Here is a 23,637-nt window from a genome sequence, read left to right on the forward strand (position 1 = left end):
TGTTACGATATAGAATACAAGACAATCATAGATACAGAATACAGAATACAAGTCGTCAACAGTTTCATTGTCTAATTTTATTTAAGTATTCTAATTGATTTACAAAATCATAAGATACAATCTGTTGATATATTTGCTAATATCGGAGAATAGTCGAATTTAAACATGATTGGTATACAGAGAATGCCAAAGATGAGCGTCAGCCAAGCATCTTTTAGAATTAAAAATTCTATTGTATATCATCCCTTATCATTATATATTATATTTTTATAGAATTTATTTATATAATTTATTTTCACTGATATGCAACACTTAATATTACAATGGGCTTAAAAATGTCTTTATGTTATTCAAATAGTACATAACGTAGCATATCTAAAGTATATATAACCCATGAAGCAATATTACGGACACATTTGCTCCTGTATGTTTGGGGTCGCTTTAGTTCGTTGGAATACACGTGCTGTTTTCACTCAGATATATCAAAATGGCAGAAAGCGGTAATTATTTTTAATTTTATTCGTATATTATGCTATTTAGTGTTATATTTATTATAATCTACCTCTTAATTTGAGTCAGTATCCTTATCATATATATAAAAATAAGTAGAGATATTTACCTTCTGTTATAAATATCAATTGGAAATTTAGCGGCAAACACGTGTTTTAGCATTTAATAACTGTTTGATTGAAGATATTATTCTAAATGCATATTCCATACATTTATTTTACGTCAAAATTAATTTTCTATTGATGTATAGTTATATCTCAACATAATGTCTATTAGTGCAATAGTGGTAATTTCATAGGTTATAACTCTTATTTTTGTTATTTAGATAAAAACAAGAAGAAAAGCAAAAAGAAGTCTCTTGGAGAGATTCAAGCAACAATGAAATGTCAACTTGAACCTTCAAATGAGATTGTAAAACTGGAATATAAAGATTGGCCTCTTTTATTTAAAGTGTGTAACATAAAATTTAATTCATTTTATGATTTCTAAAGTAATTTCTAACACAGCCGATTCAACATAAATGTTACTATTTCAGAATTTTGATAAAATGCTTACTCGTACAAAACATTTTACACCCTTAACTAGTGGCTCAACACCATTACATCGTACTTTATCTGAATATATAAAATCTGGATGTATTAATCTTGACAAACCATGTAATCCATCATCACATGAAGTTGTTGCATGGATAAAAAGAATTTTAAAAGTAGAAAAAACTGGTCACTCTGGTACTCTAGATCCAAAAGTATCTGGCTGCTTAATAGTATGTATTGATAGAGCAACTAGATTAGCTAAATCACAGCAATCTGCTGGAAAAGAATATATTGCAGTTTTTAAATTACATTCTGCCCCAGAGAGTCTTCAGAAGGTAAATATATGTTAAATTTAAAATATTTTAAATACAAAACATTGTTATTAATAAAAGAATTATATAGGTAAGTCAAGCATTAGAAAAATTACGTGGTGCACTATTTCAACGACCTCCACTTATATCTGCAGTGAAGCGTCAGCTTCGTGTCAGAACAGTTTATGACAGTTGGTTTATTGACTATGATGAAGAACGTAATATGGGAGTGTTCAGAGTTAGTTGTGAGGCTGGTTCATATATTAGAACTATTTGTGTTCACCTTGGCCTCTTCTTAGGCACAGGCTGTCAAATGCAAGAATTACGTAGAAATCGTTCAGGTGTTCAATCTGAAAATGATGGAATGGTTACTATGCATGATATACTTGATGCTCAATGGTTATATGAAAATCATGGAGATGAGTCTTATTTGAGAAGAGTAATTAAGCCACTAGAAGCTCTTCTAGTAAATCATAAAAGAATTATTGTAAAAGATAGCGCAGTATGTATTTCTTATCTATATGTAAAGACTACCTTTATATGTGATTTTTTTATAATACTACATAATTATATTAATAGGTAAATGCTATTTGTTATGGAGCTAAAATTATGTTACCTGGTATTTTAATGTATGACGATGGCATAGAACTAAATCAAGAAATTGTAATAGTGACTACAAAAGGTGAAGCTATAGCACTTGGTAAGTAATGTATCAAACTAACATGGACAGTACGTTATTTATTACAGTAATTTATGTGTTGATATGTTGATGCGTGATGTGTTGATATCTTTACTTATAAATAAACGTTTCAAAATTATCATTTTTGCATTTTTTTAATTACAGCTATAGCTTTAATGACATCTCCTACAATGACAGCTTGTGATCATGGTGTAGCTGCTAAAATTAAAAGAGTAATCATGGAAAGAGATGCATATCCAAGAAAATGGGGTTTGGGACCAAAAGCTTCCATAAAAAAACGTATGATAATCGAGGGAAAATTAGATAAATATGGAAAACCGAATGAAAACACACCTGCAGACTGGTTAGCAAATTATCCAGATTACTCTACACCTACAATTAAAGTAATTATCATTTTCTTTTCGCATTTTTTTATGTAAATATACCTGGTATAAAAGTTGTACATTTAATAACTCATGGATTTAGACTGAGGCAAATGGAGATACCGATCCTGCATCTAAAAAACGAAAATGGGAAGAAACAGTTTCAGAACCTACAGACGAAGTTACAATAAAAGAAGAGAAGGTTGAAGATTTAGAATTGACATCACCAAAAGAAAAAAAGAAAGATAAAAAGGAAAAGAAAAAGAAACGAAAAAAGGAAAAAGTAGAATCAGAAGCTGATGAACCCATGGTTACAGAAGGTGCAACTGAGGTAAAATAACTTACATTTAATTTCCATATTTAAAATCTAAAAAAGATTCAAATACTTAATATTATTATTAACAGGAATCGCCAGCAAAAGAAGAAAAAAAGAAGAAGAAAAAGAAGAAAGATAAAGATCAAGGTCAAGAAGTAACAGTTTCAAGTTGAAATAATTTTTTAAATATGTCCTTATTAAAATATAAGTACCATAATTTTTTATAAGTACGAGAGAAACGTTATAATACGTCATAAAAAGGAATATAAGTTTCTTATACAAAGATAATTTTCAAAAAATGTATACATATTTTACAACGTCCAGATTGTAAAAAGAATATCCATCTTCTGCAATATATATAATATATATATATACATATACAGATGCATAGATGTAATTCAATTTATTATTAAATTGAAAAAATATTTTATATGTTCTCTAAACTTGTACAGATCATGATTCAAGTTAGTTACATTTAGTAATCTTTTAGATTATATTAAAGAATTCAATAATATTACATTATTAATAAGAATAAACGAATTTCATTGTTAGTTAAGTATTATAAATTTTACAAATAATAAAAATGTATATTGATACGATATTTAGTATCAATAAATGTACATAGAATAAGTGAATTACATTTGCAAAGTATCGAGATATATTTTGCAAGTATAAAAAGATCCATTATGATTTATCTACTATAATAGCATTTTTTACGTTATACATTTCATATCGTGCACTAATGCGCAATATTTACATTTTTTATTATGAAGTGCATTCTCGTTTATTATTTCGGTCCTATTCAGATGTTTATATATAACATATTTTATCATACTTTATCAAAAAGCAATAGATTATATGTAATATCCGAGTGGCTGTCATACATTTTGAATAATAGTGTAAAAATCTACTTGTCTATTGTTAGCATTTTTTAATACAAAAATAAGCAGTATAAAAATTTGTATGTATTATATATATCCCTTGAGTGTAAATTATAAACACGTATATTTTAAAAAGATGTATATTTTTTTATAATATTGCAAATGGTATTTTAAGAAATAGTTATTTGAATACAACTGAATCAAGCATAGCTCCCAGGCACTGAACAATGTTCGTAGACATAAGTGTATCCACTTTTTCCTCTAAATGTCGTTTTGGATCTTGTTTACCCACATTTTTTATAGCTAACTGTTCAGGTGTCATTTTTTCTTCATCTTCTAATGCCTACAAGAATAAATTCTCAAGTTAGTATATTTGATGTGAGATTTTAATTTCGGACTTAAAAAATGTGCAATATTATATATTAATACGATACCTTGTTATAATTTTTAGCAAGTTCAAGCATTTCAGATACAATATTTTCATTAAGTTTGCTGTGTTCTGAATATTCAGCAAGTGTAAGACCATCCATCCATGTTTTCTTATGTAAATTTAATAGCATTTTCTGTTCTAGTTCATTTTTACGATAGTTAATGCTAATGCTATAATAATGGCGATTTAAGCCATGAATCAATGCTTGAACTGATGGCTTTTGTAAATGACCTAAATTAGATGTAGTTTGACGGGGTTCTTGTCCTAAAACCTGCAATTTTGCATATAATATCAGCGAATATACATGAATTTAATTAAAATTAAAATTTCCATTTTTAATTTGTTAATTACCATAGTGTTAGGAGTAATTAATCTAAATGCATCGATAACAACTTTTCCTTTCACTGACTGTATAGGATCAATAACAACAGCCACTGCTCTTTCGCTAAGAGCTTCAAATGATTGTTGTGTGTTAATATCTACACCAGAGAGCCAGCATCCAAATCCTGGATGTGAATGATACCATCCTACTACCATCTCTGGCCGACCAGTTTGTTTCAGCATGTCCAACATTTTTGCTTGAAATACTGGGTCAACTGCTTCCACACTGACTCCCTAATATAAATAACATGATAATATTAAATTAAATGTTAGAAAAATATAATTTCAACATGTATTTTAACAAAATATTATACAAAATTTGGATTCTTACTGTTCCTGTTTGAGGCATAGCAAATACATCAATAACACGTACAGTGTAATCATCAACAAATTCACCAAGCATTAAACCCATTACTTCCATAGGTACACCAGCCCGTCCATGTTTAAGCATTTTTAAAAGGGCTAATGACGATATGTACACCTAACAATAATAACATAACAAAAGTGATACATTAACAAATACAAAATATGCTATTAACCTGGCATTACACACATGAACTTTTGAAACAAATGTATTGATATGATGTATTTTTATGGTCTATAATTTCTTGTCTATAATTTCTTTTTATGGTCTATAATTTCTTTTTAAGAGATAACTTAAAAAGCAAGAAGTCATAATTATAAAATATCTTATCGTGACTGAAATAAAAATTGTCAATAAAATTAGCAATCAAAGTAAAAAATTGAATAATTTTAATGATTGAGTAAATTCTACCTGCTCTGCAGTATCAACAACTGGAGCATCTGACGGTGGAGGTCCTTGGCTAAGACCTGGCATAGCACCTCCTAGTCTCAATAATCGATCCATGACTATCTATTTTATATTTTTCGAACAACTCTAAAAACATTGTATAATAATTAATTTGGAATTCGAAATATATAAGATTCTAATCATTAAATTGGCTATAAAATCTAACACAAACCGATTATTAATGAGGTTAACTTTTGTTAACAATATATCCAAGAAGAATTACATTTATTTAGGTTATACAATATTACGTTTATTTACTTACCTATTATATTATATTTTTGATTAAAAATAGTACGATTTATAAACCATCCGTAGTATTAAGCAAACATTCCTTTTATGAACCAATGCATTGACAACTCTCAAATCTGCACACTCATGAGCGCAGTCTGCTGGAGGAACTAACATTTATACTTATGTAGTATTGTTCATAGATGTTAATGGTAATATTTTGAATTCAACAATAATGACTGATGTTCAAACCGCACCTCGTGCTAAATATGGAGGAGGACCGCTTAATTTAGGTAAATTTTAAATTGCTAAAATTAGTAGTGATTAGTATAAAAATAAATATATATAACTTTTAATTCCACGTATAAACAGATAAGGTTATACATTTAGTTTTTTATACTCCTATTAAAATAAAAATTTGATAAAAATGAATATATTTTCTGAATTATTATATTCATTTCAGGTGCATATCGATGCATTTAATACAAACATGTTTTTCAGGAGATCCTGATGATAAACATTTAAGAAAGGTAGAAAAAGACGTTCTTATACCACAAAGAATGCGAGATAAAGCAAAAACCGAAAAATGTGTTGCGGAAGTTGAACGTAATAATTAATTTTTTTTGTTAATTATTATATGTATTTTTCGACATGTACTATTGTTCCTATATTTAAATTGTAGGGTTTTCAGAATGCTGTAAAAATGCTAGTGTTCTTATGACTTTCCAGTGTCAAAAGGAAAATGCTGCATTAAAAGACTGTTTATCACAATGGTATAATGATCCAGATTTTAAAGCAGAATGTACACAAGAATATTTAGATGAAAGAAGTGAATACCGGAGAACTGGTATTGCTAAAAGATTAAAAAGCAGCAGATACCAATCATCAACATAAGTTAAACATAATATAATATGAGTTCCAAGCAATGTACATATATATATATATATATGTATATAGTAGCATTATTATCTTTATTTGATCAAAATATGAATTGTTTTGCTTAAAAAGAAATAACAATTAAGCGTAAATATATAGAAAAACAATGGTTCTAGATTTATACATGTATACATTTACAACAATAATAAACATGTTAAATATCAAATCAATATGAATCATCATCTTCCTCTTCTATATCTTTATGTTTAGGATTCCATCTTCGCCACAATAATTCTCTCACAGAAAATTCAGAAAGCAGATCCACATTTAATGAATCAGATGTTTGCAAAGCTGAAGATGGCCACAAAACTTGTGCAAATAATATTTCCTATATTAAAAATAGAATATAGAATATAAAATGTGTTAAATTTACAAATGATATTAAAATAAACATATATAAAATATTGTTACTGAATTACCTTTGCAGTAGTTTCTGATAATCTTTCCAGTCCTAATAAACTATTCCATGTTAATTTATGCATACGTTTATCTTGATCTGTGATTAAGGTATCACTATCCAAAGTGTCTATTATTACAATGTAAGATGCATGATAAAATGGTGGTCCTTGTTTATATAATACTAAAATATTAAAAAATACTCATCTCATAAGATCGATTTGATGAATTATTCAAAATTTATAACTAATAATAAAAAGAGTACAGTACTTACAAAAATCTCCACCATATTTAAGTCCAGGTTTTACTACCCACCCTTTGCTTCGAAAGTAATGATATACAACATACTTTGATATAAAATTTTTATCAGTTTTGCAGAAAATATGCCATGCACTATCAATATCTAATAAATTACCATCAAAGTCTATTAAATTTAAACAACCTAAACCATACAAAAGAAAAAATGTTTCTTCAAATGTAAGATGAAGAGTTTCTTGAATAGGAAAACTGTCACATTCAATTTTAGGTTTAATTTTTTGTAAATAATTTTCAGTTTCTGAGTCACTATCTGGTAAGACAAGTAATTTGTTTTGAACATCTAAATTATTTTCAGTAAAACATATATCATTTTCTTTTAAACTAAAACTTGAAGGAGACTTCTCTTCATTTTCAATGGATCCTTTTTGATTATTATCAATATTGTTACACTGTTTGTTAGATTTGTTTTCTATAATAATCAATGCATCATCCTCTTTTGTGGAATTTGAAATTGTACCATCTACTTCTAACTCTTCATCAGTTTGTTGATTTTTTTTGTGTTTTTCATCTAAATGAGCAGAGTTTGTATCTATTTCAATTATATCTGGATTATTTTGTTTTGGACTGATTTTCGCTGACAATAATTCAACATCATCGTCATTAGTACTTGTAGAATAAGTGTTCATAATAATAATTTCACACTTGTTTTCTTCTGGATTTGTTTGTGTGCTATTAGGTTCCATGCTAAGTTCATTAAATTGTTTTAACCATTCCTGTCTACGAAGCCATTGTCTGTTTCTTATAACTGGAGGAGCTCCATATTGTGTTTTGCCAAATGAAGGAAAGCCACGTGACAAAGAACCTTTTCCAAAAAAGCCCTATATGGATAATAATATTAAATATAGGAAATGGAAATTTATATGGTTACATGTATAGATATTTATTTGTAGATGATGATTACCATAGAATGTATTGCAACAATTTCATTTGGATCAATTATACAAGATCCTAAATCGGTGAGATGAGCAGTATATGTAGTCCATTCATCCTGATTACCTATCACAATAGGAAGTGGTAATTGTTCTGTTAATTTCACACGTCGTTTTTTCTTTGGTTCTCGTAAATTCATTTTGTGATTATATTTGATAATACTAAACTATATAACAATAATCAAACATTTTATATTGCGAGTTTTCTTAAATTTATTATTTTTATAGTATAGGTTAATCCATTCCCCATTTAGAACTCTATGCATAGGTATGTATTACGGCAACACAGATTTTGCTTTGTATTAATAATTTTTTATTAATATCGTAACTTATTACTTAATACGAAGTTTTTAAACTTGTCATCAACGTAACAAAGTGTCTTCCAGTACAGAATTTTCGAATTTGAAGCAATAGTTTTTATTCCTCCTTTGCAAAAAAAGACACGACACAGGATAATTAATGTGTTTTTTGTGTTGAATCTAGCATAAAATAAATATATATTTTTTAAAATTACTGTTTATAAAATTTTAAATAAAAAACAGGAAGGGCATTGTGATGCCATCTATCACTTTTATCAGTTAAAATTTTTGCTTGCTGTTAGTGCCATTGACTTGCCTTGACGTAGATGGCATCACTATGCACGAAATAGGACGCTTTGCCTTCATTACATATAATTAATTAAGTATGTAAGAAAGGGGAATAATGTTATACAAAGAATATTTCTCAGAGTTAAAGCTTTAATTAGATCCTAAGCGGCTCAGAATTCGCATTGTAAACCGTGATTACATTTTTTAATTTCATTATAAAGAGATTAGTTCCATCATTTCACCGCTAGAGTTTCAATAAATCAGAATACTTTAAAGTAATTTAAAAATCTTGTTAGTTATTCGTTCTATTATACTATCCAATCCCATACTGTCTGCTTTCGGATATCTCTATACACTCTATGCTCTATGCTCTATGCTCCGGTACCAACACTATGAACGAATGTATATTTTGTTTTTTCTTTCAAAACAATGGAAGAAATGTGCGTATAGTTCGGCATTTTAACCGCCAATGTGCGTATAGTTCGGCATTTTAACCGCCAGAAGCGGTAATTTGTGGAACGTACAAAATTTGACTGAATTTCTCCAATGTTTATCAGTGGTCTTCGTACTCATTTCTGTTAATAAACTTTCATTTGAGCTCTCAGAAGTTAAACAATTTTGCGTAGGAACAGAAAAATTTATATTGTTTAATTTTATCACCTGTTGATTGAGCATGATTAAACATTATATATGTATATTTCAGACGCAAATATTTCCAGATTAAATGAGGGGAATGGTATACTTATTAATATATCACAAATAAATATTTATTTAAGAAAATTATGGAGACTGAAATTTCATGAAAGAAATAATCATGAAAAATACTAATTTCTATTGTTGCATGTGGCTCTGGAAATATTGTAACTTTATCCTCAGGAGATTTTACATTTAATAATAAATAAATCAAATATTTAAGTGATTAAATTCAGCTTATATGTAACCAACATAATTTTGATTTATATTAAATAATGCATGTGGTTCACATTTATATTATATAACTAAATAAAATATTTAAAACATCAAAAATTTATTTATTTGAAATATGTTTGTGAAAATATATTTATAGTATAAATAATTAAGTTATTATAATGAATTGCTTACAATTAAAGTAATACTATATGATTATATTTATAGGTACAAAATCTTTAATCTAAAGCTTTTTTATTAAAGTAAAATTGAAATTCAAAAAATGGAATAAAATTAATAAGTAAGCATATTGAAAATTATTAAAAACTAAAAGAAGTTTTTTTCTTTGTAAACAATTGTCATACATTTGTTACATTTATTATCTTAAGGCAATCTCTAACATTTCATTTATATCAACTATCTTTTCCCTTGGCTTCCCTAATGTTTTTCCTCTTTCACATTCTACTTTATCAATTTTTTTCCAATCATTATATAAAACTATGGGTATTCCTTTTTGCTCCAGTATTTTAGATAAACCTATGAAACCTGGTTTATTTTCTGTAATTGATAATTCTTTATTCATTAACATACCAATTTGAAATGCATTTGTCATTGTTGATAATATAACTCCTACAGGACCTGTTCCAGCCCAACCTGCAGTATAAAGTTTATCTTGAACTTTACCTGCTATATTTTTAATACGACCAATTTCTGTGTCAAATGGTATTGATGCATCTATTTGAATAGACTTATAACCAATGCTACGAAATGCTATACCACATTCAATTTCTTCGAATAATCCAGTAGGTACAGCAAATTGTGCTCGTATGTCATTACCTTCAAGTTTATTTATTGATAGTTTAATACTATGTATACTATCCGAACCTAAAAATTCTATGGGACTTCTTAAAAATATTGGATATAATTCTTTTGCCATTGTTCCTGTATTTAAGGATGTTTTTTCTAAATATTCTACCATGAGTTCAGTTAATCTTTTCCGTGGTCTTGCTAAAGTGTTAATTACTTGTTTTACATTTATAAAATCATCTGCACGCCAATAACTCCTACAGCCATCTAATTTTAATATTTCCCTGAGTTCTGCAATTGTAAATGCTGCTTGTAATGGACCTCTTCTTCCTATTAATGATACTTTACGTATTTTACTTTGTGATAATTTTTCCAATGCAAATGATGTTATATCAGTATTCTAAAAAGGCAGACTTATAAATAAATTAAAAATATATTATAAAATACATTTTATGAAAAACTTAAAACATACCTTTAATTTATCTACTGGTGTTAGCAAAATTCTTGCAATATCTATAGCAACATTACCTTGTCCCAACACAACAGCTTCTTCTACATTTAAATTAATATTTAAATTACTATCTGCTGGTACTCCATTATACCAACCAACAAATCGTCGTCCCGATACTATATTATTTAAATTTTCCCCAGGTATATTCAATAGTTTATCCTCTTCTGCACCATATGTCTAAAATATAAGCAAGTAATTGTTAATATTAACTATTAAGTTAAATAAGGATAGTTGCATTTTTATTATACATACTAATAAAACTGCATGATAAATTTCTTGCAATTCCTTTATAGTAACATCTTTTCCTACATTGACATTTCCTATAAATTGAAAACGTGGGTTAGATGCAGTTTTCTCAAAAGTATGAATAACATTCTTCACTTCTGGATGATCTGGTGCTACACCAAAACGTACTAGACCATATGGTACTGGTAACTTCTCTAATATATCCACTCTTACATTAGCGTTTGTCTGTATCAACATTATATCATTACAATATTATTCTAATATATTGAATGTTATACATACCTTTAATAACTGTTGTGCAGCATAAAATCCTGCTGGCCCTGCACCAATAATACACACTTTTGGTACAATATGTTGAGTTGAAAATAAACGAACATAATTGTAGATTTCACCAAATTTCATAGTAAACACTTGTACTGATCTAGAAAGTTGTATCGTAAAAAATAAAACTATGTTTAATAAATATATTACTATATAACATTTTTTTAAAAAGAGGCAACCACGGATTTTCATTTTGAATCTGATTGTTGTTTTAAATAATATATTTAGAAATTAAAATTAAAATTTATACATAATTATAAATTTGTTATATTCACACTTCATATTTATATAGGTTCATCACTATGTAATATCAAATTAATTTTCAAATCTTATATTATGGCTATGGAAAGGAAGCATACACTATAAGCAGATATATGTTCATTTTATTACATAAAAAATTTGATACAACTTTGGTATTTTGTGGAATATGTTGACTTTATGAAATGCTGTTTCAATTTGTATCTTTTTTTAATGTATGTAATATGTAATTAAAATATGTTTTTAGTATCCAATGATTAAGATGCTCTGCTGAGAAGCACAAATTACATCCTAGAAATGCAAATAATATGAAATATAATATTGTAAGACTATAGTTGGGATACATTAATATAGTTTGTTTTACCTTCATAGAATGCTGATGAAGAAATTATTTCCAAAATAGCTTTCTCTTGTTTTTGAGCTTCAAGAGAAGCAGCATTAATTTCACTTAAGAATTGTAATACTTTAAGATTATAATTATAATGATATAGTGTGATTTTCAATCCTATATCGTCACAAACTGTAACTTTCAATGATTTGAAAGCATAACTTATAAGATAAAGCAGTTCAATACTAAGATGAGTAAGCAATGAATAGCCAAATAAAACTAATGTTGCTCCAATGTCAAGTTTTTGTAATGTATTGTATATTTCTGTGATTATTTTGTGGCTATCATAAATATCCGTATATTGAAAAATTAAAACTTCATGTCTTGGTTCACAAAGCATTTCATTTTTTACTTTTTCTATACTTTCTAGAGAAGGAAATTGTATCTTGAAATTCATTTTAATAAGAATATCATCAACACCATTTTTTATTTTTAAAGCAATTCTGTTACAAAATTTAGAACTACCTATTTTATGAAATACTTTTCCAGAACGAATTTGTAACTTCTCTGGGAACTCAGTAAAGTTGTACTATAAGAAATAAGAGTTTAATTTATATTATGAAAAAAATTTATATTCAGAAGGTATAATGTACTAAGAAATGATAAAAAGCAGCTTACATTTATGATTTCATCAGATGATACATGGATCTCAATTTTATTAAAATCATTGCAAAAACTTTCTATTCGACCTATAGGTGCCAAATGTTGTTTTTCACAACGTTCATTGTATGACCCTTGTAATGATTTTTTATGTTGATTGGTGCTGATATAATTAGACGATATAATAGCATTTCCTATGATTTGCCCTATTTCTAATTTTTTTATGTTATACATTTTTATATATCTGTCAGCAACCATACATTGAATTTGTTTTATGTTTTGTAACATTTCAGAATTATCAGAGTTAAATGAAATAATATTATTTGCTATGACTAGGCATTGTCGAAATTTAAAAAATTCACTGCATAGTATAATTCTTTCCATAAATGTACATGGAATATCACATTTATTAAAAATTGCTTGTTTAGGACCATATTCGTAATGTTCTCTGAGTTTTTCTAAATAAGGTGAGATAAATGTTGGTCCCTTAAAGTTTGTACATACAACATACATTTCTGAATTTCCTTCTTTGCTCGTTGCTGGCTTTGTTATACTGACATTAGTAAAACAACAAGATAATAGGTAAATCAGGCAAACTGTATTACACTCGAAAATAGTAAAAATTTTTAATAAAAAACTGCCTCCAGTAGATAATAATTGTAAGGCAGCTACAGTTTCACAAAAATGCAAATGTAGTAGAACATTTTCTTGTTCTGCCGGAACATCTGTACAGTCCACACTACCGTCAGCAGTAATTAAAAATATATTACAATGTGATTCTGATAATTTTACAAGTTTATTTAAGTTCTTTAAATTCAAAAGATTTCCAGTATTATCTTCTCCAAAAAACCAATGGTCTAATGTATGTCTTATGAATCTATCATCATCAATCATTATAGATGCTGAATTACCCTCGTAATATGGATTTAAGGTCATAGCAAGCCAGTCCCATTTAATATCAGGAACATTTGTTTTTAACCAATGATTTAAAGATGTAATAAAAGCTCCAGGTGCTTCGCATAAATGGATAGATCTAAAGCATGTATCATTTGCACGAATGTAATCCACTGGTATTAAAGGAAATGACGATACTATTTCATAGAATTTACACCATGCTTGAGTTAAAAGTTCTGGTTGAATATGGGTTCTCAATTGCATGATAACTTTTTGTGCACTGTTTCTTTCTCTTGTATGTAATTGCCATTGATCAATATCATAATTATTTAAACAATTCTTTGTAGCATTCAATTCATTTTTTATCTCTTGTAATTCATCGATTGTCCATGGGCAATCTTTAAACATTGTTGTTGGTTCAGGCAGTGTATAGCATTCATTGTTTACAATAGAAAAATGTTTATTAAATAAATTATTTACATGATCGTTATTTGTAAGTAATACCTGCTGTTTTTCTAAATCATATGCCTTTGCTTCCATTATTAAATCAAGTCATTGATTTAGGCTTATTCATATAATTTTATATAATTGCTTTTAGATAAATTTAAAATATAAAGTAGGAATGTGTACGTGTGCGTATAACAAAATTAGAATTATAAATATGTAATACTTAATCTTTTAAAAAGAATTGATTTTTTTTCGAAGATTTGAGGTTAAGATTTTCGTATGTAATTGTTTTGGCTGATCTCTTATTTTTGACAGATGCAATTAATCCTCACCTTTTTACAGCATGAAAATGAGTACAATATTTTATCTAGTTAACAAAATTGACAAAAGAAATTATATTATTTCGTTTCATAAAAGCTATAAAAATACTACACTATAATATTTATACATTGTTAACACTATTTTTACTTCACAGTTTGACGTACTTAATTAATATTTCAAAATAACCACGTATAGATATAATTTATTATATGTTCTATAATATATAACTACATAATTTAAATAACACTTAAGATCAACATAGACTAGTAACGTATGTAAATATATACCTACGTATAAATACTTTATTTCAACGGAAATTGAAACATACATTATAGCTTATAAGACAAGATATAAAATGAAGATAAGGTAAAATTAAACATAAAATTAGATAATTTAATGTAAATATTTTATTAGTACTTTATGAATACTTTGTAAATTTTATTTCATAAATAATATTTTACAATTTTCTCGCATTTTCTTGCACGAGGCGTTACAATATTATTTCAATGTTGAAATTTATTGGTATGATAGAATCGAACTTAAATTTTTAAGTTCAAGATCACTTCAAGATTATAATGTACTATACTTATAGGGTGATGAATTCATCTCGACATCAGTTATAATCCAACCAGATTAAAACTGCACGGTATAATTTGAAAACATACGGCTGACCTTTTAGTATATATTTATATGTTTATGTGTTTAGTAAATTTTTTAATATATCTTTGCTGTAAAAAATTTGTTGATGCAATGACAGACACCGAACGATGTGAAATATTTGTGTTTTGCTTCTCGCACTTTATATAAAATTACATATATGATAATGTAACATACAAAATATTTTTTAATAATAGTAATTTATTTACATAGCAACGTATATTACAGTTATGTATTGTAACATCAACGGATATACATAAATGATGATGCAAATGATTTTAAGCGAAATACATGTCATGCGATTCTTCATTATTTTAATTGATCAGAAGATACAGGAAATTAATCGATTTCTACGAATTCCAAAATCTTCTGATTAGTTCTAAATGTTGATTAAAATTATTTGGATTTTGCGCGTTTGTCGTCCTGTCACTTTTTCTTGTATCCCAATTTCCGCAATGCCTTCAGATCCACATCGCCATAGTAGTCTTCGCTATGAAATTTATTATTTATAAGTATACTTAAATGCATACTTGAAGTTATAAAAATACCCTTTATATGGTTTAATAGGGAAACAAAATTATAAAAAAGGGAGAAATTAATACGTTAAGTGACTTACAATATGATTTGTTGCAGAATATTGAATTTCACATCTTCGATTATATATCAATGAATTATATCTTTCCATAGATGCATCATAAATATATTTAGTGCATTAGGTAATTACGATAAAGTGTTTGTAGTGTTTAATACATTCACAAAATTCACCATATGAAATTTGTTATAGTTTTAACAAACATGCAAGAGTTAGAATTACAACAATAAATTTCCAAAAAAACAAGCAAACACGAAGAACGTTTACGTGATAGGATGAGAGATTAGGGTTTTGAGAAGCACATAAACCACTTTTTTTTTTACGAATTTTTGTTCCTTTTATTTTACGAATTTTTCACATTACTTAAAAATATACGGACGAGTCTAGCTTACGCAAGCATACTTGACCGAGGCCAAGAGTGTGTGGAGGTAAGCTCGAATTGAGAAAATTTCGAAAGAAGAACTCCTCATCCACTGAACTTTTTCATCGAATTTCCGTTTCTCAGAACCAGATTCAGTGAACATGTTGCGATTTAGACGATACACAGATCGTGATTAACGAGCTTGCCGCCGTTTCCGTTTTAAATCGTATGTCTTACGATAGCGAAGGGGGTGTGAACAGCAAATACGAAGGAGAAACAAAGTGGCTAAATGATGATAAGAGGCAAGAAAGAATGATAGAAGTTATCGATGAGACGATACGATTGTCACTCGAATTATTATCAATTCGAATTTCAATATATAGAATACGTGTCTCAATTTTGATCATCGAAGTGCCTGATGCGGAACGAAGATAGGCAAACATCGAGGATAGATAGACGATATTCGTAGATTTTAATTACTTTTCCACGCGTTGACGGAGGTAAGATCAGTCCTTTAATCATTTCCACCATATTACCCGATGCAATTCCTTGTTTAAATAATTACACGACCGAGAACAAGAACTGTAAAGGAGCATTCAGACGATCAGTATATCGTCAATATTATTGTCAATATTTGAGGTTCTTGACGTTATCGTGCGGAAGAGATCCTCTAGACGATCGATATATACTGTGAATACAACGTTGAGAACCTTAAATATCGACAATGATATTGGCAATAATATTGTTCGGTTGAACGTTTCTTAAAAGCAACGCGTGGAGAATTACTAGCTAATCGCGCGTTGCCATCGCGTCGGCATCGAGGCACACGGATGAACGTCAACGCGGGTGCAGGAATTTGACATTTACTCTCCTCGCTACTCCCCAGTCCTCGGAAGAAACATCTCACGGATTTCTAATCGTGCAATTCCTCCGGGATCCGAGTCAAATCATCGAATACGAAGCTATAACCGGATATACAGAGGTCGGTCGTACGTATGTAGAAAAATTTGGCTCGAATGGGAACGCAAGAAACGAACGTAACCGATTAACACTTTTGGCTCCTGGCGCTATTATATATATTTCGAAATATCGAACATCAGGATCGTTCGTTCGAGATTGTTCTGTTCGGCTAGGTGTGTTTATGTCTGTATACGCGTGTGTCATTGTTTCTGCATATGTGTGGTGTAATAGAAAAGTAGGCGAAGGAGAGTTCTGGTAAGGGTATTTGGAGAATGGTGAAACGTGAAAGAGGTGAAGAAAGGAGGAGAGGAGAGGAGAGGAAAGAAGATGAGAGGGACCAGATGGGGGAATCAAGAGAGGGGAGATAGATTAGAAATTATTCTTGAAGGGGTGCGTTGGGCCTCGCAGGTGCCGATGGGGGCCTTGGTTTGCCTTGAGGAGGCTTCCTGGTCTCGCCTGAATTTTGAATTCCGGCAAGCAGCTCGCTCTTCCTGATGCTCTTTAGATCCAGGTCACCGTAGTAATCCTCACTGTGAAGCAGAACACCGGGAAAAATCCGGGAGTTAGGACATGCATGACGTGCTACCTCGCGTGCAGCCTCGTGTCTTTTTTTTTTACAGTTAATCACGTGTACGTGAGAAGGAGTGATTACGCGACCGGATCTGTTTAGTACGCGGTGCGTGCGTGCTTAGAAGACGCGTTGTATAGCCCGTTCCCGAAAATGTGTGTTACGAATACGATATCGAACGAATACTTTTGAGCGTCATTTATATGTATATTATCCGTTCAGGTATGGAAAGGTTCCGTAATGGGTATTTATAGCATTACATTTCCCGACAAAGTACATCAAGTAATTTCAATAGAACGATACCATTACAAATTATAGATATTATATTAATTAATTACATATGTTAGAAACTGTTGTTAATTAACGATATTTATTGTTACCCTGATAATATTCGTCCATCATCGAAACGTACGTTTCATTCAAAATGTTTCGTAGTATTCATCGGGGTAATTAAAAGAGAAGGTAATACAAACAAAATAGTACATAAAAGTATTTACTGGGTACCTTATGTTTTGTATGTTCATGAATGATACAAGATCGTCGCCTTTACTATCTTCACTAATGTTTACTTGTTTTTCAACGAGCAAATTAACATCTACTTATACCTTTAACACGTTTCGATTATATGGCTTTCACACACGTTATTCCTGTCCCCAAGAACGATTATATAAATATTATGTTACCAACATTTGGGTGGCTGTTACGCAAAACCTATCTACCCGTTATGAGAGCAAGGTGTACCGTGAATATCCGTTTAATTACGTCACTCGAAAAAGGTGAAATATCTTACGAACTTTTAACTATGCGGCTAAGTTTTAAAGACTATAATCACCGTGGCTCTATCTGGTTTATCCAGAATTTGCCTTTACGTAACACCTAGTCGCAAAGCTTCCTGATCTGTTTAAATTTACGTGACAGTCTCCCTTCTTAACTCTTTTTAACGCTATTACTCAAAGCTTGGGGCGACAAAAAGTATACAAGGAAATTTACGATCTACTTGTAAAAACAAGGACATTTTTTTCGTTGTTGTAAGCGAAGGAAACTTTGTTAATGACAATCTATTCGTGCAGACATTTGAATATACTATGTTCAGGAATGCATTTTCTCTTATTCCAATAACGTGTTTCATAGCACCACAAATTCCTTCCTGTAACTTTGTCACAAGGTCCCTAACGTATTTGGAAAGTACTCAAGCAATTTATCATAGAATTGAAAATGGAAATTCCCTACTTTTGTTTTTGGCTTCCGTTTAATATCAACTAAATCAAATTACAGAGTTGAAAAATCGAAAAACAAAGATTGTTCTTCCGATTTCATTCCCAAACAAATTAATCGATTAAAACGATTTAGAAAGATGAAAGATTAACAAATGAAGTTATTAACGTTAAACGGTGAACTACACTATAATTAGACTGCGGATATTCATGCAAATTCATATTTTTATGAAATGAAATCTCAGTAGGAATTTATTTCACCTATTAAATATTATATCGAGTAATTTAAATGAGATATTTTATGTATTTTTGCATATTAACTACATTCACGTAAATTTGTGAACCTCTTTTAAATCTCTCAGAAATGTGTAAACAGTCGCAGTCTAACTATAATAGAAGAAATAATTATACAAGAGATAATTACAATAAAAGGGGAAAATTGACTTACCATCCAGGGACGTCTTCGGGGTCTTCGCAGGCACCGCTGCCATCGGCGTCGCCGATCTTGAAGACAGTTCCGATCGGGCAACCGTATTCCCTAGCGATACCTTCCAGACATATGTAATATTTTCTGCAGTCCTCAGGATGGGCGTGTCTGCTGAAGCTGCCGGATGCTCCGCTCACTTCGCCCGCGGCCGGACACGTGAAACCTCCTGCGACCTCTGTGTAACGCGATAAACGCATAGAGTATGATGTGATGGAAGAGAGAAAGGTGTCGCGTCGCCATAGCTACTTGGTTCGCGATCGTACAGGCCATGAAACACCACCAAGGGCCAAGTGGAAGAAGCCGGTGAATGGCGAAATAAGGCTACGACTTTGAATCGTGCCACGCGAATTAAGAGGATACCGCGCAAGGAAATACAGGATGCGCGTGGGAATAAATCGCCAGGTATCACTGCACGTATCGAACGATGAGCAACGCAACCAACGAATAATATAATATCGTTTCAAGGAGAAACAAGGATCGTCGATAGTTAATTGATTTTCAGTGAAAGTCTTGCAACGTATTTGTATTAGTTCGAAGAGAGTACAGATTCTAATAATTTATAAAGTTTCTTTATGGAAGACGTTAAAATCGAAGGACAGGAAAATTATACGACGATTAAAAACATATCAATCCATGCAAAAGGATTTCCTTGGTGTTTTTCTGGAATTCAGTTAACTCAAAATCACCAAAAAATCTGAATAGGATCAAACCAAATTGACAACAAGAAAGATATCCTTATAAAGACAATTTAAACGACAAAAAAAGGAGTGTTCGATGTAGGATCACGTAAAGAAGTATCGGAACATACCTTCGTTCTTGCATTCAGGTACTTGATCGGCCCACATACAGACTCTGGCTTCACGGTCGTAAGCGAGTCCAGGACTGCACTGGTATCTGGAAGCCTCTCCGTTCCAGCAATTCCAAAATACGTCGCATTTCTTTTCGTCGGCGAAGATACCGTAGAGGCGAGGACAATGCGGCGTGCTAATCGCTGGTTCGAGCTGTGTCCTGTCTCCGCAATCTACGTTGTGGAGGTAGTCGCAATTTTCAGTGAGGAACTTGCTGTCGCTTGCGTCGAAGGCGAGTCCGTTGCCGCAAGTTTTCAATTCCGCGACGTTGTTATCGCATTTCCAATATTTGTCGCAGGATATATGATGAGGATAGAAACCAAAATCGTCTGGGCATTTGAACGATTCTTGGGCGGTTGTGCCTGCAGTTGAAAAAATGTATTATTATTATTAACGTGAAATCGGAGAAAAGTAGAGAGGATAATCTAATCAATGTGAAAATTTCGCTCGTTTTTTATATAGAGAGCAGTCGCAAGGAATGTCGCTGTAATAGCGAAACAAACAAGGAAATTCTTGTCGTTCCTTGTATTACTCGACCTTGCATTAGAAATGGTTTAGGAAAGTCGTGTTTTACTATACCTATATAGCGGCGAATGTAGAAATATCGATTAATTTTTGAAGCAATCGTAAAGAAGGTTGTTCAAGTAGTAAAACTAACAACGAGCAAATGTCAGTCAAGTTAAAGGCAGTCGCTGTAATTCGAAATACCAAGCCAATTACCGGAGTCAACTTTCAATTGCGTCGATGGTTATAGTACAACTATAAACCAACTATTTATTCCTTTAAATAATCCTAAATTGGATATTTCTGCGTTGAAATCGTCTAATCGTAGCTAAAGTTTTCAAGACGGGAATGATCCGTTGAGAAAAATGTGTTTTGCGGTTACACCCGATATAACGCTTTAATCGTGCCAGGGATCGTGGTAATCGCGTTCAATTTTACCGTTTGATGGATATTGCTTTCGAGAGAAGATTAAACAATAAAATTGATCGTCGACCGCAAGACGCTAATCCCCATCGTTGCGAGCATCTTCTTCCACTTCCTTCATCTAGCTCTATACCTTCCCTGCGCCCCTCCCTTCACATTTCTAATCGCGTTTCAGGAGGGAAAAGCATGGCAGGGAGAATGTGTATGGATCGTCGACACCGTTTCAGGTATTTATTATCGATGGTAATGCTGCCTTTTTGTCGCGTATTGTCTTCAGGCTAGAAATTACCCCTAATAATCTGTTGTTCTTTTCTCGTGGCATATGATGTCTGAATAACCTAAACGTCTTATGTAAGGACACAAAGTGACTTTCGCCAGGCGCTTTCACTTTGGGGTCTAGAGCCAGACCCAGCAGCAGCCGCAACACCAACACGACTCGTGACTGGGCCCTCCCAGCATCCCGTTCACTCGATTCTCCTCTACACGTTTCCCTTTCGTATGTGTGTGTTCTCTCTCTCTCTCTCTCTCACGTACACGCATACACTTTTCGTCCTCTGTAATTTCGCCTATACTACAAGCTCGCGACCCTCTCGATCTCGTGTGCGTTGCATGTTCACTTTCATTTTTCTCGGGACCGATCCGGCTATCAAAAGTCGCGTCTCGAATCCGACAAAGTAGCCCCGTAATCGGAACCGCTCACGATATCGTTGGCCGTAGAACGTATGTACGTTGGTCGTTTTATAAACTTTTTAACTCTTTGGCCCCCAAGAGTGAATTTTTGTGCTCGATCGCGATGGTAGTGGATGATAAAAAGAAGGGTCAAGATCTGGGCCAAGGTTATCCTGTTGCAGCCAGAGGAACCCAGGGAAGGGGAGGAAAAAAGAATGGAAACGCGTGTCGAGAAGGTTTCTCTTTGCACGGAAATTGAACACGCCTTTCGATCTCGTTTCAACGGTATGTTTCGTTTGGAACACCGAGAAAGTCGATAATAACCGTCTTCGATAACTATTTTCAAATTGTTGGCACGTCATTTGTACAGTGGGTATTCTCCGATCTACGATCGTACGCGAAGAGCGATAGAGTAAAGGGAAATGCAGAGAAGTTTCTAGATATTTTACTAGTACGCGGTGTTAACGGGAATATTTTGATACGCGATATTGGTTGTACTGGTAGCTTGTACTGGTCAGACGTAGAAATTAGAGTTACTGGGGGTATTTAAAGATTTGCAAGTAGGTTTTTTCCTGGTTATCAATCGCATATTAAATCGACCTGCTTTATATTCTTTATGGTAGATATTCTGTTAAAAAATATGGTAAGATGGATACAGTACTCCAATTTACAGATGAAATTACAGATAAAACACTTTTCAAGCATCGATAAAATTCCAATATTAAACACACGAGGAATAAACTTTCTGTTCGAGAGAAATTCATCGAAAATGAATAAATCTATGTTAATATACCGATCGTGTACAAATTTCAAGATTTACGTTAACAAGATACCGGGTTCAAAGAAATATGTTAACGATGCTCGTAAAACATTGAATTAACGATTTCGTACACAGGCTTTTCCGACCATTTCGTTTATTCGTTTCGTGAAACGACAAGTATCGTGTTTATCGTGACAATCGCGACGAAAGAAGAGTGCACTCTCTTCCCGATCCACAGGCATATGTCACACACTTAGGTCCTCCACTTCCGATAAAATGATCGTGATCGTCCTCGAGTAACACTTTCCTCCCCCGTTTCTTTCTCCTCGATAACATTTCCATTTTCTCTATTCTCCACCCTCTTATATCCTCCTGCTCGTATCTCGCGTTTATTTCGGGTACGTACCGGCGATCAGAATGGCAGCTATCACGTAGTACGTCCTCATGGTTACGAATGCGTGTGTCCCGCGTGGTACAGAGATCGGATTACTCTTCTCTCCCGAGTGGCGGTAACAAAATTTGATTATTTATTTAAGAGGGGAAAAAAAAAACTATTATCACAATTTGCGTGCACAGGCTCCACCGCGCAGAGAGAACTCTGTGTTTGCGCCCTGTCGTTCTCCACCTTTATATAAGTCATTGGTCACGTGTTGTTCCTCTTCCACCTCCTTGTAGAACCTCCTTCTCTTCTCCTCGTCACTTCAAGAAGAGGTAACGTCTATACCTCGCCACGTTTCTTCTCTCCCTCTCACGCCCTCTCTTTCTCTTTTTCGCCAACCCGATCTCCCTTTCCTTTTTCCTTTATTCTCCTCCACTGAAAATGCCATCCAAAGACTTAACAGAGGCCCGGTAATAACGTCTGCCACGTTCTTTCTTCCCCGTCCCCTTCTCCCCAGTGCTCATCCGTTTTGCCCCATCCTACTGCCTTAAATGCTAAAATAATTTTTTATCCCCAATATCATCCGTACCTCTACGAATCCGTTCTTTTTCTACTGCTTTACCTTATTTTTCGACTTTTGTTCTTGGCCGTTGTTTGAATACTCGCGGGACCAGTTTCGATCCAGGCTGGTTTTCACGCGAACCGCCTCAAAATTCATTTGGCGATAAAAATCGTGAAGGTTCGCTTTGTTCCATCAGTCGACGAGCATCCAAAAATTTTCTACCAACTGATTACTTTAATTCGATCGTAAGAAATTTTACTTTATAACAGAGAATACAGGAAAATATCTCCAAAGAATTTGGGCTAAGACATTCTATTCTTAAAAT

The 23,637-nt window shown here is 31.8% G+C and overlaps 7 protein-coding genes and 1 long non-coding RNA gene across 13 annotated transcripts; 3 read left to right on the forward strand and 5 right to left on the reverse strand.

The window, feature by feature from the left end:
• Positions 1-416: 416 nt before the first annotated feature.
• LOC117206093 (H/ACA ribonucleoprotein complex subunit 4) lies at positions 417-3,684 on the forward strand. The gene is made up of 8 exons (XM_033445094.1): positions 417-500; positions 836-960; positions 1,046-1,378; positions 1,446-1,856; positions 1,934-2,054; positions 2,199-2,437; positions 2,520-2,747; positions 2,822-3,684. Exons 1-8 carry the CDS (start codon positions 488-490, stop codon positions 2,903-2,905), a joined length of 1,554 nt encoding a protein of 517 aa, XP_033300985.1. The 5' UTR covers positions 417-487; the 3' UTR covers positions 2,906-3,684.
• Positions 3,685-3,737: 53 nt separating this feature from the next.
• Positions 3,738-5,625, reverse strand: LOC117206097 (26S proteasome non-ATPase regulatory subunit 14). The gene is made up of 6 exons (XM_033445099.1): positions 5,498-5,625; positions 5,200-5,322; positions 4,756-4,905; positions 4,395-4,658; positions 4,048-4,314; positions 3,738-3,956 (listed from the first exon to the last, which is right to left on the reverse strand). The coding sequence occupies exons 2-6, from the start codon at positions 5,290-5,292 to the stop codon at positions 3,795-3,797; spliced, it is 936 nt and encodes a 311-aa protein (XP_033300990.1). The 5' UTR covers positions 5,293-5,322; positions 5,498-5,625; the 3' UTR covers positions 3,738-3,794.
• A 17-nt stretch (positions 5,626-5,642) lies between these two features.
• LOC117206098 (COX assembly mitochondrial protein homolog) lies at positions 5,643-6,438 on the forward strand. 2 transcript variants are annotated; one of them, XM_033445101.1, is made up of 3 exons: positions 5,643-5,756; positions 5,927-6,069; positions 6,146-6,438. In XM_033445101.1, exons 2-3 carry the CDS (start codon positions 5,937-5,939, stop codon positions 6,355-6,357), a joined length of 345 nt encoding a protein of 114 aa, XP_033300992.1. In that variant the 5' UTR covers positions 5,643-5,756; positions 5,927-5,936; the 3' UTR covers positions 6,358-6,438. The 2 variants fall into 2 exon arrangements, with proteins under 2 accessions (XP_033300992.1, XP_033300991.1); XM_033445100.1 differs by having other exon boundaries at positions 5,661-5,756; positions 5,965-6,069.
• Positions 6,439-6,491: 53 nt separating this feature from the next.
• On the reverse strand, positions 6,492-9,319 carry LOC117206101 (tRNA-splicing endonuclease subunit Sen2). Of its 4 annotated transcripts, none has more exons than XM_033445105.1 (5): positions 9,154-9,319; positions 8,015-8,109; positions 7,070-7,931; positions 6,819-6,979; positions 6,492-6,727 (listed from the first exon to the last, which is right to left on the reverse strand). In XM_033445105.1, the coding sequence occupies exons 1-5, from the start codon at positions 9,302-9,304 to the stop codon at positions 6,566-6,568; spliced, it is 1,431 nt and encodes a 476-aa protein (XP_033300996.1). In that variant the 5' UTR covers positions 9,305-9,319; the 3' UTR covers positions 6,492-6,565. The 4 variants fall into 4 exon arrangements, with proteins under 4 accessions (XP_033300996.1, XP_033300999.1, XP_033300998.1 ...); XM_033445108.1 differs by lacking the exon at positions 9,154-9,319 and adding an exon at positions 8,829-9,038; XM_033445107.1 differs by lacking the exon at positions 9,154-9,319 and adding an exon at positions 8,379-8,649.
• LOC117206103 lies at positions 9,162-9,404 on the forward strand. The gene is made up of 2 exons (XR_004487334.1): positions 9,162-9,251; positions 9,333-9,404. It is a non-coding gene; the product is annotated as an uncharacterized LOC117206103 (long non-coding RNA).
• Positions 9,405-9,639: 235 nt separating this feature from the next.
• LOC117206102 (NADPH:adrenodoxin oxidoreductase, mitochondrial) lies at positions 9,640-14,601 on the reverse strand. Its single transcript, XM_033445109.1, has 5 exons — positions 14,340-14,601; positions 11,382-11,520; positions 11,106-11,324; positions 10,815-11,030; positions 9,640-10,742 (listed from the first exon to the last, which is right to left on the reverse strand). The coding sequence occupies exons 2-5, from the start codon at positions 11,499-11,501 to the stop codon at positions 9,915-9,917; spliced, it is 1,383 nt and encodes a 460-aa protein (XP_033301000.1). The 5' UTR covers positions 11,502-11,520; positions 14,340-14,601; the 3' UTR covers positions 9,640-9,914.
• Positions 11,784-14,340, reverse strand: LOC117206100 (cap-specific mRNA (nucleoside-2'-O-)-methyltransferase 2). Its single transcript, XM_033445104.1, has 3 exons — positions 12,685-14,340; positions 12,043-12,595; positions 11,784-11,969 (listed from the first exon to the last, which is right to left on the reverse strand). The coding sequence occupies exons 1-3, from the start codon at positions 14,098-14,100 to the stop codon at positions 11,872-11,874; spliced, it is 2,067 nt and encodes a 688-aa protein (XP_033300995.1). The 5' UTR covers positions 14,101-14,340; the 3' UTR covers positions 11,784-11,871.
• A 565-nt stretch (positions 14,602-15,166) lies between the features above and the next one.
• On the reverse strand, positions 15,167-23,001 carry LOC117205972 (protein obstructor-E). Of its 2 annotated transcripts, none has more exons than XM_033444858.1 (4): positions 22,778-23,001; positions 19,976-20,377; positions 19,129-19,342; positions 15,167-15,475 (listed from the first exon to the last, which is right to left on the reverse strand). In XM_033444858.1, exons 1-4 carry the CDS (start codon positions 22,815-22,817, stop codon positions 15,412-15,414), a joined length of 720 nt encoding a protein of 239 aa, XP_033300749.1. In that variant the 5' UTR covers positions 22,818-23,001; the 3' UTR covers positions 15,167-15,411. The 2 variants fall into 2 exon arrangements, with proteins under 2 accessions (XP_033300749.1, XP_033300748.1); XM_033444857.1 differs by lacking the exon at positions 15,167-15,475 and adding an exon at positions 17,013-17,428.
• Between the last annotated feature and the right edge of the window lie 636 nt (positions 23,002-23,637).

Source organism: Bombus bifarius, unplaced genomic scaffold (genome assembly GCF_011952205.1).
Source record: "Bombus bifarius isolate JDL3187 unplaced genomic scaffold, Bbif_JDL3187 scf7180000007996, whole genome shotgun sequence".
Lineage (NCBI taxonomy): Eukaryota > Metazoa > Arthropoda > Insecta > Hymenoptera > Apidae > Bombus > Bombus bifarius.